Here is a 16,146-nt window from a genome sequence, read left to right on the forward strand (position 1 = left end):
AGCAGGTCGGTATTCTGGAGAGTACTCCAGAGCAGGCAGTCAGTCTCCACAGCATCAGCTATCAGCACTGGGGAGTGCCTCCTCTCCAAGGACCTTGTTTCCCAGCACGCTTGCTGGTCAATGGTGCCAGGAACCTCTATCTTTTGTAATGAGTCCTTCAAAGCACCTTGCTGGTGTTTTTTTATTGGCACTGGAGAAAGAGAGCAGTGCCAAGACTCGACAATGTCTGGACAAGCATTCCTTACAGATGTAGACGTGCTCGGTACCCACTTCAAGCAGGCAAGCTCCAAGGCAGGCACAGGGCAGCCTCCATGAGATGATGATGAAGTCTCATCTCTGTCTTTTCTGGTTTAGGGCTTCAAATCCCAGCAGATCTAGCACCTGTCCCAGATGTGACCCTTGCTGAGGCACTTTAAACACTGAGAATGAGCGTCACTCACCAGCATGGATGTCCTGCAGCCACTGCAAGGCTTAAAGCTTGGAGACTGAGGGATACCTCAGTAGAGGGTGTCAGTACCCAGAACAAGTGGGAACCACCAGATCCACTAAATTACACTATAAAACTACAAAACCGAATGCAACCTATATAAAGATGAACAATTTCTTTGAAATGGGAGAAAAACACTTGTAGAAGCAAGCCAGCATGCTCTGACTACTGATCATGGGTAAGAAGGAACCGAGGGGCTTGGGGGCAGCTCCACCCTTTATATCATTGTGCAGCAGCACAAGGCAGGGGCACATGTGCTGCCCTGATGGATATCACTAAGGAAAAAATCTCCAACATTGGTGCCGTGGACACACACACACCTGAAGTGGAATGGACATGTACAGTCACTTGAACAACACTCTGCTCAGCACCCTCAAGACCTCGGCAGGAGCATGCCTAGCATGGACCAAATCTGAAGAGAATTAAGTTAAGTGTTAACAAATCTCTGATCATGTGCAAACTTCAAAATAGGGGATGCTTGAGCTTTAATGTAAAGGGCACCAGATTTCTTCCCTCGCTTCGTTCTCAGCAATTTTTCAGCTGAAATTAAAATATAAAAATAAAGCCAGAGGCAGACACATCCAGCGTAGAAAACTTCAACCCAAATAGTTGGAGTTTACCAAAGTTATTAAGTCTTATAATGAGAAGTGTTGGGCTGTAATACTGTAATATTATGCCATACAACAACCAGTGGTGTAACCTGTCTAGAATACTATGTTACCCTCAGTCAAAAAAGGATACTTCAGAATGGGAGGGGAAGGGGTTCAGAGAAGAGTGATGAGAATGATCAAGTGCCTGGAAAAACTCATGAAGGAAGACTGAGGTCATACCTTAGAAAGGAGACAAATAGGGACATGATAGAAGTATATAAAAGTCAAGAGAAATCTGATTGGGAACATCTTTCTTCTATTAAAAGACAGGGACATTCAATTAAAAGGTGGGAAACTCAAAGGGAATACTTTTTCACAATGTGCGATTAAGCTGTGGAACACATTGCCACAGGAAGTTGAGGTCAAGAAGAAAACATTTACTCAAAGCCTGCTCCACTTCAGGTATGCATGCAACTCTCAAACCTCTGGATTGGAGCGGTTTTTGTCAGCCATGTCTGTTCAGTCCGTGCACCGAAGCTATATAGGGAGGTGTGGGAGAACCGCCTTCAGTTCCGTGTGTATCCAAACTTCCCACAAAGAACAGCCTGACGCAGAAGGGAAGAGTGGGTAGTGGAGCACCCTTGGGGGGAGCCACATCTCAAAAAAACAGAGTTAGTGCACTGGGTTAGTAATCTTTTCTTATTATTCCAGTCGTGCCTCTGTGCATGCTCCACTTCAGGTGACTCCTAAGCAGTATCCCCACATGGAGAAGGGAGCTTCAGCATTGAGTTCAGAATTCAAGACACAACTGCGTTACCTAGTGCTACTTTGGATCTAGTGGCATGGCTCAAGGTACAGTGCTTAGAAAATGCATGTATTGAAAACTATGTAGCACCCTTACATTTCTCAGAACTGGAATGTTTTTGAGTAACGCCATGGATGTTGCTCGTGACCTGGTAGTATGTGCTATCGTCCTGGGGGGCGGGGGTGAGGGGGAGGGAGGGAGGGAAGGTTTGAGGACCAGCTTCCTTATAACAAGCAACAATACAACCTTGAGAGCCACCTCACCAGCCTCTGGGTGGAGACCATGGACCTTTTGGATCTGTCTGTGATGGAAACAAACAGTCTAGATTACTTCCGAAATTGCCTGGTTCTATCTAGATAGAAGGCCAAGCTGCTGTATGACCAAGGAGCTGTAGCCAGTTCCTTACTGAGGTCTGAGGACTCCCTAGAATGGTACTGACCCGATTTAATAAGATCTGGAACAGGGAGGTAGGCCCTGGCTGTCAATGAATCCAAGGATGCCCCTACAAACTATTTTCTGTAGAGGGGTTAATGTGGATTTTCCTGCATTGAGCTGAAGATCCAATTGCAGGAAAAGTCCATCCAAGTAGATGACAGTACTGCTTTGTACTATGGACTCTTGATCAGCCAGTCATTGAAATACAGGAAAACTATATAACTGAACTGAATGAGATCTCTGGGAAGTTTGTGATTCTGATTGCTTGATAGTTTGCCATCTGGAATTGCAGGGTTGTGGGTGAGCAAGACTTCTGTCCAAACAAGTCTGAGCATTTCTGGGTCATGGTCATATGGGGTAGACTTGGATAGTGTTTACCCAGTTTGTTCATGGCATCCACCTCTAGAGAATTAGGTGAGAGGCGGGAGAAAAAGAATTCAGAGTCATTGGAGGGAACATAGTAGTTTTTTTTTTAATCTGCCTGTTTGGAAGTTAGCAGAACCATAGCAGGCGTTGGCCAAACAGTCTTGGGGAGGGGGAAATGGGGGGGTGTCATTAATAGGTAATGCAACTCTGGATGGTGTTGCTGATTGTAAAATGTCAAGCAACTTGTGTTGGAAATCCTTGAGCTTTTCCAGAGGTATTTGAAGAGTATCTGTCACCCATTCTGAGGTCCTGAAATTGCTGGAAATCAGCCATCCAAGACGGTTGACAAGGAATTGAGGGCGGTTTGCTTGTGCAGCCCTATAAAGCCTCAGTGTGCAGCATAAGGCTGTAGAGCAGGGGTGGGCAAACTTTTTGGCCCGAGGGCCACATCGGGATTGCGAAACTGTATGGAGGGCCGGGTAGGGAAGGCTGCGCTTCCCCAAACAGCCTGGCGCCTGGCCCCTGCCCCCTCCCACTTCCGACCCCCTGACTGCCTCATGGCAGGCCATGAACGCTCACAAAATTAACAATTCAGAGATATTCAAATAAACTATTTAATAAAGGTACATTTAGTGGAAAACAAACATAAAACCTTACTTATTCTTATAAATATACCATCATAACACCGCATTACAATAATTAAACCAAAGTTAACCCCTTTCCACGCCCTCTTTGATTAATGTGAACAATGCAGCTGGTCACCCTTTTTTTTTTTTACAATGGCATCAAAGTCCGGTGTCATTCTTGTTGTGGTAATCTGCAATACTGAGCTGAGATGTTGATCAGTTAACTGGGATCTGTAGCGAGATTTGTTGTAATTCTGCAGGGAAAATGTTTGTTCGCACACATAGGTGGAGCCAAACAAAACAAGGATTTTCTGTGCCACCTTGCGGATATTTGGGAACTTTGTTTCACTCAAGGAGGCATAAAACTCATCCAGTTTTTCTGAATTGTACTTTTCCTTCAAGGTCTAATTGCAATGGAGCTCAATGAGCTCCAGTTGTAATTCTTGTGGGGCTTTCTTGTAATCAAATGACAGTGGGCATGACACCAGCTCCAATGTCTTCTCTATCTTCTCATAGAGAGAAATCAACGAGAAATTCTCCGTGCAAGTCACTCAAAATTTTGCTGTACTTTTATCTCTGCTGTGGTGACACTCCAACACTGAAATACTTGGAAAGGTGAGCGAACACTTTGTCCTTAATTTGTTTTGAAAACAAGAATAACTTGGCTTTGAAAGCTGTCACACTAGAATACAATTTGTGTACAAACACATTCTTTCCTTGCAGGTTTACATTAAGTTCATTTAAACGTGCCAAGATATCCACACCAAAAGCAAAGGTCGCACACCTAGTTTGAATTCTTTAATTCAGGGAAATCATTTTCTTTCCCCTGCATCTCCAGAAAAGTGCGAATGTCATCTCTGAGCTCCCACACTTGCTGCAATACCTTTCCTAGGCTGAGCCAGCGGACATTTGTATGATAAAGTAAGTCCTGGTGTTCAGAGTCAGTCTCTTCAAGAAGGGAAATGAATTGCCAATGATTAAGTCCCCTTGCTCTTATGTAGTTCACTATTTTCACTACTGTGCAAACAACATGATCAATGTCCAGGACATTTTTGCAGAGCCTCCTGATGTATAATACAATGCAGAAAAATCACCTTTTTATTGGGTTGTCTTCTTTTACTTTGTCCTGAATTCTTTTAAAAAGTCCTACGTTTTCCCCTGTTAAATTTGGTGATCCATCTGTGGTTATGTTTGCCAGTTTACTCCAGGGGAGCTTCAGATGTTCAAGGCACCCAGACACCCTCTTGTATAAATCCGATCCCTTAGTTGTGCCTTTCATTGATTCCATTGACAAAAATTCCTCTGTGATTTCAAATGTCAATTCCTCTGACAAAAATCAGTAACTGAGCTGTGTCCTTAATGTCAGTGCTGTCATCGAGAGCTAATGAAAACAACGTAAAGCCCTGTGCTTTCTTATTCAACTCAGAAGCCAAATGTTCATCAGTCTCTTCTACACGGCAAGTAACAGTTCTTTGTGACAAACTAATGTTCTCAAATTTGTTTTGGTATTCTGAGCACAGCATGCCAGAAACATCAGTCATGCATTCTTTCAAAAACTCCCCTTCAGCAAAAGGCTTATTTTGTTTAGCAATTTTAAACGCCAGAACGTAACTTGCCTTTGTAGTGGCTTCCTGAATTGCAGACTGTCACACACAAATATTTTGCTGAGTTTTTAAGTTTGTGGCGAGTTGCTCAGCTTTTCTTGCCCTTTCCTTGGTTGTTAAATTGCTGCCATAATTAGGATGTTTTGCTGAAAAATGGTGAGTCAAGTTGTACTCCTTGAACACCGCGATGCTCTCTTGACAAATCAGGCACACAGCCTTCGAGTTCACGTTTGTGAAAAAATAGTTTGTATTCCATTCTTTGTTGAAAACCTGACACTCCTTGTCCACTTTTCTTTTTTTTTTTTTTGCAGCACTCATTTTTGAAAGAGAAAAGAAAATCCTAACTGTTGCCCTTATTTCAAACTGCTGTTTTACAAGATGTCATGCACTGTGAAAAAACTGGGCCCTCTCTCTAGCCTGGATTTGTCAGACGTCCGTGTGCCCCTGACAATTTTGAGCCACGGCATTCTATCCCAGAATCCATGTGGACAAAAAGAGGCAGGTGTAAACTCACCTGTAACTTTATGCTCCAGCCTCCCCCCCAAAAAGTTCTCACTGTTGTACTTTGAGTCCTGTTTGCATGGTTGTGTTCATTAAAAGTTCGTATATAATAAGGGATTTTACCGCGGTGTGGCGAGAGGACTCATGAGTGGCGGCGCGTGGGGGGCTTCACGAGGTGGTACCAGGGACTCCTACAGGCCCTGCTCGCAGTGTGACACCAAGGCAGCTGTGCCACGTGCAGAGGAACCCCGACGGGAGCAGCTGCTGCCCTGGGTGGTTTCCCTCCACTCAAGGCTCTCGAGGGTGGGGCTATAAGAAATAAGGAGGGGATTTGGCACACTGCTGCGTAGGGGTGGTGAGGTCATACCTGAGGAATGTGGCGTTTTGCGTGCAGAATCTTCCCTGAAGATGATGCTGAAAATGACTGCTCATCACTGAGGAGCGCTGGGCGGAGTGCGGCAAGCCCCCTGGTCCCGCTCCATCAGAGCACTGGGTGAAGAGCAGAAAACCCACAGTCCTGCTCCCCCGGCTGGAGCACGGCAAACCCTGGATAAAAGCAGCCTGCGGGCTGTAGTTTGCCCACCCCTGATGTAGAGGGTGCATGTGTGAGCTGAATGGACACTGCTAATGAAAAAAATGTGATCAAAGGCTCAAGAGGTACATGCACAGCTGAAGTTGAGTAGCGTCCCTATCAGTACTCCAAGAACCTAACAATACTCAGGAAAGGGACTGGATATTTATATTGATCAAGAATATTAATTGTTAGAATTATGAAAGTTTAGAAGCAATATTAAACCTTGTGCTTTGGGCATAATTTCTAAAGCAAATTTCTAAAGATCAGGATGAGACCTCTGCAGGAAGGAGATTATCCTACATCAACCAACTCCAGGCTATGCCTTCCTCTGAAGTATCTGGTTCATGCCACTGTCAGGATTCTAAACTAGATGATTTGGGTGTGATCCTGTATGACAATCACCATGTTTCCATCCTGACAAGAGAAGTCACTTGAGTTTGGGTGGTAGTTTGAATTTGAGAAAGTGAGAAAAATTTCACAGCTGAGAGGCAGGAATATAAGAGAAGTTCTTAGTTATAAAATTGGGGTGAGAAAAAATTACAGAGTAGAATGGATTAATATGCTGTGGGGGTGGAGGCCTAGAAGCATACTTAGTTGGCTATCCAGCCTCCTAGTGTTTTGGCATGTATTTTGAATAAAATTCTCCCTCCCCCAAGCTTTTCTCCTGTGGTTGCATCTATGTTCCATCTCTCCAATGTGGAATATTTGTTTATAAAATGGGTTTTGTAAAGCAACAATCCATTAGAACATCCTCAATTAAGTTAAGTATTACAGTTTGGGAACCAGTGTATGTAATACTTATTTGCTTCCCAGGGAAGTTTAATCCCTATTTGTAATGCTTGCAGTAAGCCAAGCAGTCCATTTTACTTTAGGAGTGTGGTAGACCTTCTACTAGTGAGCGAACAGCCTGGCCAATTTCTTCACTATTTCTTGGACATAGTGGAGAGTGGCAGCCTCCCACTCAGCCACTCATCTGCAGCAGACAGAGAAGCAGGGGGCATACTCTTAACTTTTATCAGTGATATAAGATACTTACGGTCAGTTATGCTGGTGGAGGTTCAGGAACCCCCTCATTTCGCTTATGCCACAGTGGGGAGTGGTTGACACAAACATTTGCAAGCCACCTCTGCCACTATTATACCAGCAGAGATTTGCCCTACAGAAGGCAAATCCCCACCTCCCCACTTTACACCACTTACCAGGCATAAAGTGACCATAGTAGATCAGAGCATCTGCTCTCTGTAACTATTGTCTTTTGGAGAAAAAGTGGAAACATTATGTATATATAAGACAGCTCACTTATCTACTTTGAAAAAAGTAATTTATTTTCATTGCTTTAATCTTTCTACCGTAGTGTTAGCACTTAACATAAGCATCACTCTTCTACTTTCCTATTTACAATCCATTGTACTGTATACTCTACCAATACAATACATCATTTTCAGAAATGTAAGGGGAAATGCACAATTTTGTAAGGTTTTAAAAAAAAAATGACAAACTCATCTGTACAGAATTCTCAAGTTTACCACGCAAAACGCAGAATTTATACAAAGCATTATTCTACACAGCTCTGGAAGGGCAGATGCTACATTGACAAAGCAGCAACAAACTTACAGAAATATAATAAAATACAGAAAATAAAGAGTGCGTATTTTGGGCATGAGAAACAATATAGTTAGTACCACTGAAGTTGTAAATTTAGCAATACCCATATTTTCTAGAAACATGTAATTGAAAACTTGGAGAATGTTGTGAAAAATATTAAACATTATATACACAATGAGGTAAATGTACCTTGGTCTTTTAAGAGGTAATTTAAGTTTAAAGCAACCGACATTGAAACTTCTCTTTTACATGTATGATAATTTCAACCCCTCGTTATCATTTCAATGGCACAGTATAAACAAGGAGCTAACAAAAAGAGAAGATTTCATGGCACTGAAACTCACAATTATTTTGTAAAAAAAATAAAATAAAAAAATAGCCTCTTACTTCACTCGATAGCTTAAAGTCCTCACAGAGTCAATCCCAATGTCATTATCCCTATATACAAAGTCCGCATTAGGATTACAAGTGAAAGTAGTTTAATTTGGGGGAGAAAAAGAGTGCGAGTGCTAAACAGACAGCTTCTAAAACGTCCCAGAATTCCAGCTTTCAAGGTTGGAGGGTCCCTGCAGAATTCCAGTATCCCAAAAGGGACTTTTGAGTCTTTTCAGTACCAGTCTGTTTCCAACAATCTTCCTTATGTTTGTCCACAGCAGTCTGGCCACGTCTGTAATCTGAAGTGAGGCTTTAGTGCTACTAAAATGTCTATTTAATAAAATGCATGAACCTTGAAGAAATGTATGTATAGTGTATGTATATTTACAATAAACATTTGCATCAGTATTTCTTATATCAAATTGTTTTGGTATACCTTCAAGATGATATAAAATTAGTATTTTGAATGCGAAAATATTTTGGTCCCCCTGGATGTCCCAAAGCAAAACTGGTGATTTACAAGATTAGTTTAAAAAATATTAATGTGTGCCTGTGTGCACATATATGATTTTTACACAGGTAACATAAAAAGCTGCATGTAATATCCAGACACACCCATTCAATAAAGGCGTTCAGATTATATAATGGAAAAACACAAGAACAAAGCTTAAACTATTTGTGATGTCATCTGAACCCAAGGTACACAAAGGCTTCTTCACAATTTTTCTGTTGTGCATTTTATGATATTCACATGTTTGTCCTCAAAATAATCTTCATTAAAATTGGACAATATATCAATCCACCTTTTTGCAAATTTCTACTACAAAGTGTTGAAAAATTCAGAGGACAAATTTAGAAAAAATTGCAGCTTTCAAAAGAAAGCTATGGCTAGTAGGTGGGGAAGACAACACTATCTATATATCTCAGCGTGCGGCTGACTGGAGCAATTTGCCTGCTGCAATCCTGTGTATCTGGCTCTAGTTCTTTTAGATTGATAGTACTGTATTTTTTAACACACAGAAGTGTGTAGTATTTTCTAAAATCATAGCTGTGAAATATATCCATTTCACTGCTATTGTAAAGGTCAGATAAAATATGATTTCACTAAAAATAAACCCTAAAATCACCTATCAAATCCCAAAATACAGATTACAGAATACAAAGTTATGGAGACACCTGGTGGGTACTCCATAGTTAACTATGCATCTAAAATGTAACAAATACCTTTCTCTCTAAAATAGGGAGTCAAATAGTGTGAAATATCACCCAGGATTAGAAAATTCAGAGGGTGTAAGAACTATGCAAGTTTTTACTTCGTTTCTCCTCAATTTTTTTAAATGGAAAGTTTTTGAAATTTGGTTCTGGCTCTAATTTTTCCCATGGTTGTCTTTCTTTGTATTGTTGACCAATCACATATCTGCAAAAAACCTGCTAAAGAGGTGGATGCTGAATAAATCAGACGCAATGGATAGTTTGTTTTTTAAATACTGTATTTAGGGTTATTTTTAACTGTTCAGGTTATAACTGGAAGTTGATGTGCCGTGCACCTAAACTTGATTGATGGAGTCTGAGTGCACACAGACATGACTGATTAGGCATACAAACCTCACTGATTATGGCCAAGTTTACACAAATTTGATTGATGGGGCTGAGGACATGCCAGCCTGATTGGTTGGATGGGGCAGGCATATGCAAGCTTCAAATTTGCGTGTGCTCAGATCCAATCAATCATTCTCCACCAGGAGCTTCACTTTTCTGCCAGATTTTATAATATAGCAGAATAGGGGATTTGCGCTCAGTAGCTCATAAAATATTCAGTCAGCAGTTGCACTTCTATCCCTACACCGGAGGTCTACAATCCTCATTTCATTTAAGTTTTACCCCCCCCCCCCCGTTAAGCATTATGATATTAAGAAACAAAAAACTAAAACACTTAGGGTTGCTATACATTGCACAATTCAGAGCAGACATCTCAGAAAGCAAGGCAATTAAACCTGTTACTACAACTAGCATATATTGCAGAGCAAGCAACACAACTGTACATGAAATTCTAACATCCCTTCTCCAAACTACCTTTTCGCCACATAGCTACTTGTACTGGTGAAAAATTACCTAAGCAGATATATGAAGGTTTAAAGGGGAACAGAGTTAAAATTGCAGTGTGTTGTGTATGATTAAGGTGTGTTAAAGTGACTGAGAGATGACTTAGGGGGTGAGAGGGGTTGTGCATATAGCAATCCTTTGTGTGCGCGCACGCACATGCATTGGCGAAGTCAACAATAGGCAAACGCCTGCTACCCAAGCAGATATTTGTAACTGTTAAAAACTTAGTTTCATGACAAAGATTATTCTCTTGATTTCTCCCCCACCCCCCATGTGGGTAACAATTTTAAGAGACACAAGTAGTGATACAATCTGCATCTTAAAAGTTGGTTAAAATCCTGTGAAAAGATATACCTGTTGGAGATTTGAAGGTTGAGTAAATCTGTGCATATTTTTTCAGGGTTCTAATGACAACACAAACTATCTTTGCTCTTGTAGCTATAACAAGGGCACCAGACCCTTCTGGTGTGTGTATCCAAAGTCTTGCAGCTCACCACTTTGTGTATGTCACATCCACACAGTATATGCATGTATAATTTGAGAGCGGCTTTTAACTTCCTAATAAAACAAGCCCAAATATAACAGTTAATCATCTCTAAAGTTAATTCTTGTTTTTGCAAATAATACTGTTCAAGAAGAAAAAGGAAAGACTTTGAGGAACTGAAAAGTAAATCTCTCAAGTAAATGACATCAAAGAGTAAAACTTCTTTCCTTTTATCTTAAAAACTTTTAGTCCTCGCTAGTTTTCTTAGACAAGAGTATGACAGACATTTTAAGAGTGCCACTTCATTAAAAAAATTCTTCTTAGATATAATAATTAGAACTTATTATATGTGATGCACAGTTCTAGAACATAACACTGAATTAACTAACTTGCACACCATTTAAATTCTTACAGTGGTTTAAGAATCAGATCTTGGCAAAAAAAGGTATTCCAAGAATGATGCAGCTACATGCCAAATAGAGAGTTAATTAGGTCATTAAGCAAAGGAATAATTCCATTTTTGAACTCAGTTTTGAAACCACAAGTACCATAAACTTTGTATGTTCCTATTGATTTGCATTAGAAAGACCCAGAAGTGGCACTTACTGGTATAGTACAATCTATGTTGAAGGCAATGCAATGTTCTGAATAAGTGAAAGCACAGTAACAGTATACAAAATATAGTTGCATAAATTATGTTCCCCACAAGTGAATGAGGTCATTTTTGTAAAACAAGGTAGGTGTCCAACAGATGCAAACTTAAGAGCTAGAAAGTTATACTGCAATAATACATTCAAAACCTGAATCAGAGAAAAAATTTGCAGTGGTTCAGAATACTCAGTTGTACCAACCACAAATCAAATCACTTAAGAACCCTCAATGCACTGTATACAATTTAGTGAACAAGCTCCAAAACCTTAAAATGATCTTCATGTCTTCAACACAGTTAATGAAAAGTTAAGACCGGTAATCAACTTTTAAAATAGAGTTACAGGTTAATAAAAATAAAGCTAGACTATATGTTTCGTAAGTGTCCTGGGAAAGAGGTGTTTATAGTGCACAAAAAAGACCCAAACACAACTGTTTACCATGTTCACAGAAATCCCGGGGCTAACAATGAATGTTCCTATAAAGTATCAAAAGGCAGCAATATCCTTCTGTTCCCTCAGTGAGGTAGAGCTATTAACCTTCTGAACATGCCACCCAGGTTCAGACATGGATCTTTAAAGCGCTCGTCAGTAGTAAATCCAGGATTACATTTTTATGCCCTCTTGTTGGCTGAGCTGTGATAATGTTTTCTTAATGCGTAAAGCTGTTAACCTAGCTGCTCCATTGGCATACCAACATTCACGCATAATTTTGGCCATTACTCGTAACGCCTGTAAAAAACAAACAAAAAAAAGAAAAGAAAAAAGGTCTATACATTTCTCTATCCCTGAATAATCATCCTTATTGTGCCTTCGACTCTTATAATTCACATTTCTGAAATTTGTGTCATTGGGGCCACTGTGATATGCAAAAAAAATCTGGTGTGGTGGGAAATCCAGATTCTCATTTTGTTTAAGAAAAAGAAAAGGTCCCTAAAAAAGGACTGAGGCGAACTGTAATACACTCATTGCAGTGCCCCTATCAGGCTCATACGCAGAATAATAAAATATTTATGAAAAATTAGCTTGCCTGGAAACTGTTCTCTCAAGTTCTGTATTAGATATGTACTTCTGGTGTTTTGTGCCTCCAGTTGGAAAAAACCTTATAAGTTACCTAGAACTGTCATGTGAGACTATATTGTGCTGCATGCTATTGGAAGAATAATTAATACCTTCTTTCAATTATCAGTTTAGGAGGTCTCCATAATTCAACTCAAGGGGGAAAGTTATTCATGCTCTTTGCTTAACAATGTTCAAGAACTACTGCAGACATTTTATCCTTCCAAAGAAAAAAAGTCACCCATTTTTTAAGATCAAAACTGAATAAAATTAACCCTACAAGGGGATGGTAGTTTAAGTTCTATAAAAACAGTAATGTTATAAAGTCAAATACAAATTTGAACCTTAGCCAAGACCTATGACAAAAGAAAATGAGTCTGTAAAGGGTTGAAACTGCAGTACTAAATAAATAAAAAAGCTGGTCCTTGGAGGGAAAGTTAGCAACAATCCTTATCCCAAGTAGTACAAAAACTCCTGAATCATTGTTCCCGGTGTGTGATTTAAGTCAGAATGCCATGACACCAAGGTGATGGATGGCCAGAAATACCAAACATAGAAAGATTCCGTTCAAGTAAGAAATGATTACTTACCTGTACAGTCACTATGGTTCTTTGAGATGCGTTGCACATACATTCTACTTTATGTGTGCATGAACCCAATGCACTCAAGCCAGCGACTTTTGGTCAGCAGTATCCGTTGGGGGGAAGCACATGCACCCTGAGTGTCCTCATGCCTCCAACCACAGCCTCCAAGTAATAGCCACAAGCAGTGAGAAAGAACGGAGGGGGTGTCAGGACACTTCTGCCCTTTGTGTCCTCAATTGAAGGCATGAGGACACTCAGAGCACATGTTCTGTCCCAATGGGTACTGCTGACCAAAAATGTCTCCCACTTGAGTGCACATACCTGAAGTGGAATGCATATACACAACTCCTCTTCAAGAATCCTAGATATTCTAGCTATACAACCAATATACTCTAGAGGGCATATGGAAGTGGAGAATATGTAGAAATGAAAGGCTTGAAGGGACCTCAAGAAGTCACCAAGTCCAGCTCCCTGTGCTGCAGCAGAACCAAGTAACCCTAGTCCATCCCCGACAGGTGTTTATCCAACCTGTCTTAAAAGCCTCCAAATGTGGGAATTCCACAGCCTGCATTGGAAACTCATTCCAGAGCTTAGCTACCATTATAGTTGGAAATTTTTTCATAACATTTAACCTAAATCTCCCTTGCCACAGGTCTATTTTCTATGCCAATCTACAAAGGAGGCAAATGTGCTAATGCTCAGTGTCTGTATTACTAGACAGAAAATATCGTAACGGCATTATATAACTCCATGGTACACCCACACCTTGAGCGCAGTGTACCGTTCTGGATGCCCCATCTCAAAACAGATATATTAGAATTGCAAAAGGCAACAAAAAATGATCAGGGGTATGGAAAAGCTTCCATATGAGGAAAGATTAAGGGAGACTGGGACCGTTCATCTTAGAAAAAAAGAGGAGTAAGGGGAGATACAATAGAGACGTATAAAATCCTGAATGGTGTAGAGGAAGTGAATAACGAAGTTTTATTTATCCTTTCACATAACACAACTAGGGATCGCGCAACAAAATAAGCAGCAGGTTTAAAACCAACATAAGGAAGTACTTCACGCAATGCAGTCAACCTGTGAACTTGTTGCAAGTGGAAGGCCAAAGCAATAATGGATTCAAAAAAGAATTACATTAAATTCATGGAGGATAGGTCCATCAATGGCTATTAGCCCAGATGGTCAAGAACACAAACCCATACTCTGGGTGTCCCTAAACCTCCGACTGCCAGAAGCTGGGACTGGACGACAGGGGATTGATTACTCAGTAATTGCCTTGTTCTGTTCTTTCTTTGAAGCTAGCATTGACCATTGTTGGAAGATAGAATACTGGGGCAAGATGGACCATTAGTCTGACCAAGTATGGCCATTCTTATGTTCTTACTAATAATGTAATAGTTTTGAATTGTAGGAGGTAGAGTACTCAAGCTAGAGCTTTAAAATATAGTCTGAAAAATAATCTTTTATACAAGTGATACACTTAGATTACACAGATCTAAGTAGCAGACTTAAAAAAACCATGGTATTGCTTCTAAGCTTTTTACCCCTCTGTGCCAATCTCAGTTCACTCCAATCAATATAATATTTTGTATAATTTAATTTGTAGTATACCAAATTTAAAATTTGGGGCCACTTAAAATAATTGTTTTAATATCAGACTTTTGCATCAGCACTAAGTAAATGTTCAACAGTTGAGTAGGAGACAAGGATGCTTTAAGCTTCCAGGAAGGCATGACATTTTAAATTAATGTCACTCAACACCTACTGAGATGAACAGGGTTAGCTAAATACCCTCAGACTTTGGGCTTGTCTACACAGGCACACTCAGGAAAATTAAGATTAATTAACTAAAGGTGTAAAGTTAAAGCACATTGAACTGGAGTAGATAATCTCATTCAGATGTAAACTGTCCTTCATTCACTTTATCCTACCTAAGACCTGGTCTACACTTAAAATTTAGGTCGACATAGCTATGGCACTATCGGGTGTGAAAAACCCTAGTGCAGTACTTCTGCTGACCTAACCCCCAGTGTAATTGCACCTAGATCGACAGAAGAATGCTTCTATCAACTTAGCTACTGTCGCTTTAGGAGGCTGTGTTCCTACAGCAACAGAGAAACCCCTTTCATTGTGACAGGCTGGATCTGCGCTAGGCCTTAGCTATACCACTATAATCCCCACAGTGTAGACATGGCCTTAGTGTACAGAAGGCTCTAGTGCCTCCCTGCATTTTTGCCACCATGTCACTGGTGTGAATCTGTTTACATTAGGACAGTGTAACAGAACAGACCCACAGAATGGAAATGCATGATTTCCATTGTATTATATTCAGGTTTTATACCTTGCAGACTACAAATCAAGTACAATCAGTACAGATTTTTTTCATTCCTTGGTTAATATTCTGGTCACTTGCCAGACATTTATATGATCCTGCAACAGTAGATAAAAACTGTCCTCTGGAACATCTGTTATTCAGTTTGTTGTATTTCATTACTTCTAATTAAAAATATATTTGTTGATCTGCAGTGAGGTTTCCTGGATAATTTTGTGTTTTGTCATTTATAGTCACATATTAATTTCACGGACAAGTAACTTTAGCCACTGTTCATGGGAAGGGCTCTGATAATTCTTTTGTCAAACTAGCCAGTCTTGGTAAGAGAGTTTTAAATTTTTGTGCATAACCACATCCATTGACCAGCATCATGCACTAAATTCATAATTATCACAAAGCCATTAAAGTTCTCTCAGAGGCACATACTCATCTCTCCTCAACAAAAATCAAAGACAAAAAACTGATTTAAATACTTAAAATATAAAAGCTGCAGTTTTCTTGAATTTATTTTAGTTTTTTGCACATTTAGTAATACTCACCTCACAACTTTGCCATCTGTTTGGAATATTAGGTCTCAGTTTCTGCTCACAAACAACTTTCCTCATTTCTTCAACTGAAGGATCTGAAGGGACTAGGTCATAGTATGGTAACTGGTAGTCTTCATGTATTCCTGTAGTTTTGTTGAAAGTATTTAGCATTTCTTTTGTTTTACACCAGAATTACAGATTTTTTGTTAACTCATTCTCAAGGGGTTGGGTTTTTTGGGGGGGGTCGGGGGGTGGGGGGACTGATATTACTAAATACTTATTTTATACAGTTCTTTAAATAAGCAGATTTAAAATCTCTTTACAAAAAGGAAATAAATATCATCCAATTTCACCAATGAAGTGATTGACCAAGCTCACACAACTTTCAATTTAGTGCTTTGTAACTTTTTAGTAAAACGTTTACAGGCCTGTGGAA

General features: G+C 40.0%; 1 protein-coding gene across 2 annotated transcripts in view; it reads right to left on the reverse strand.

Moving 5' to 3' along the window:
• Positions 1-9,850: 9,850 nt before the first annotated feature.
• TGFBR1 (transforming growth factor beta receptor 1) overlaps positions 9,851-16,146 on the reverse strand; it is a 71,783-nt gene continuing 65,487 nt past the window's right edge. For both annotated transcript variants that reach the window (XM_084621248.1, XM_084621249.1), the window contains exons 8-9: positions 15,723-15,853; positions 9,851-11,934 (exon numbers count right to left, since the gene is read on the reverse strand). In XM_084621248.1, coding sequence (XP_084477374.1) covers positions 11,809-11,934; positions 15,723-15,853 — 257 coding nt within the window. In that variant the 3' untranslated portion in view covers positions 9,851-11,808. The remainder of the gene's footprint in view (positions 11,935-15,722; positions 15,854-16,146) is intronic.

Source organism: Lepidochelys olivacea (genome assembly GCF_965140295.1).
Source record: "Lepidochelys olivacea isolate rLepOli2 genome assembly, chromosome: 2".
Classification (NCBI taxonomy): Eukaryota; Metazoa; Chordata; order Testudines; family Cheloniidae; genus Lepidochelys; species Lepidochelys olivacea.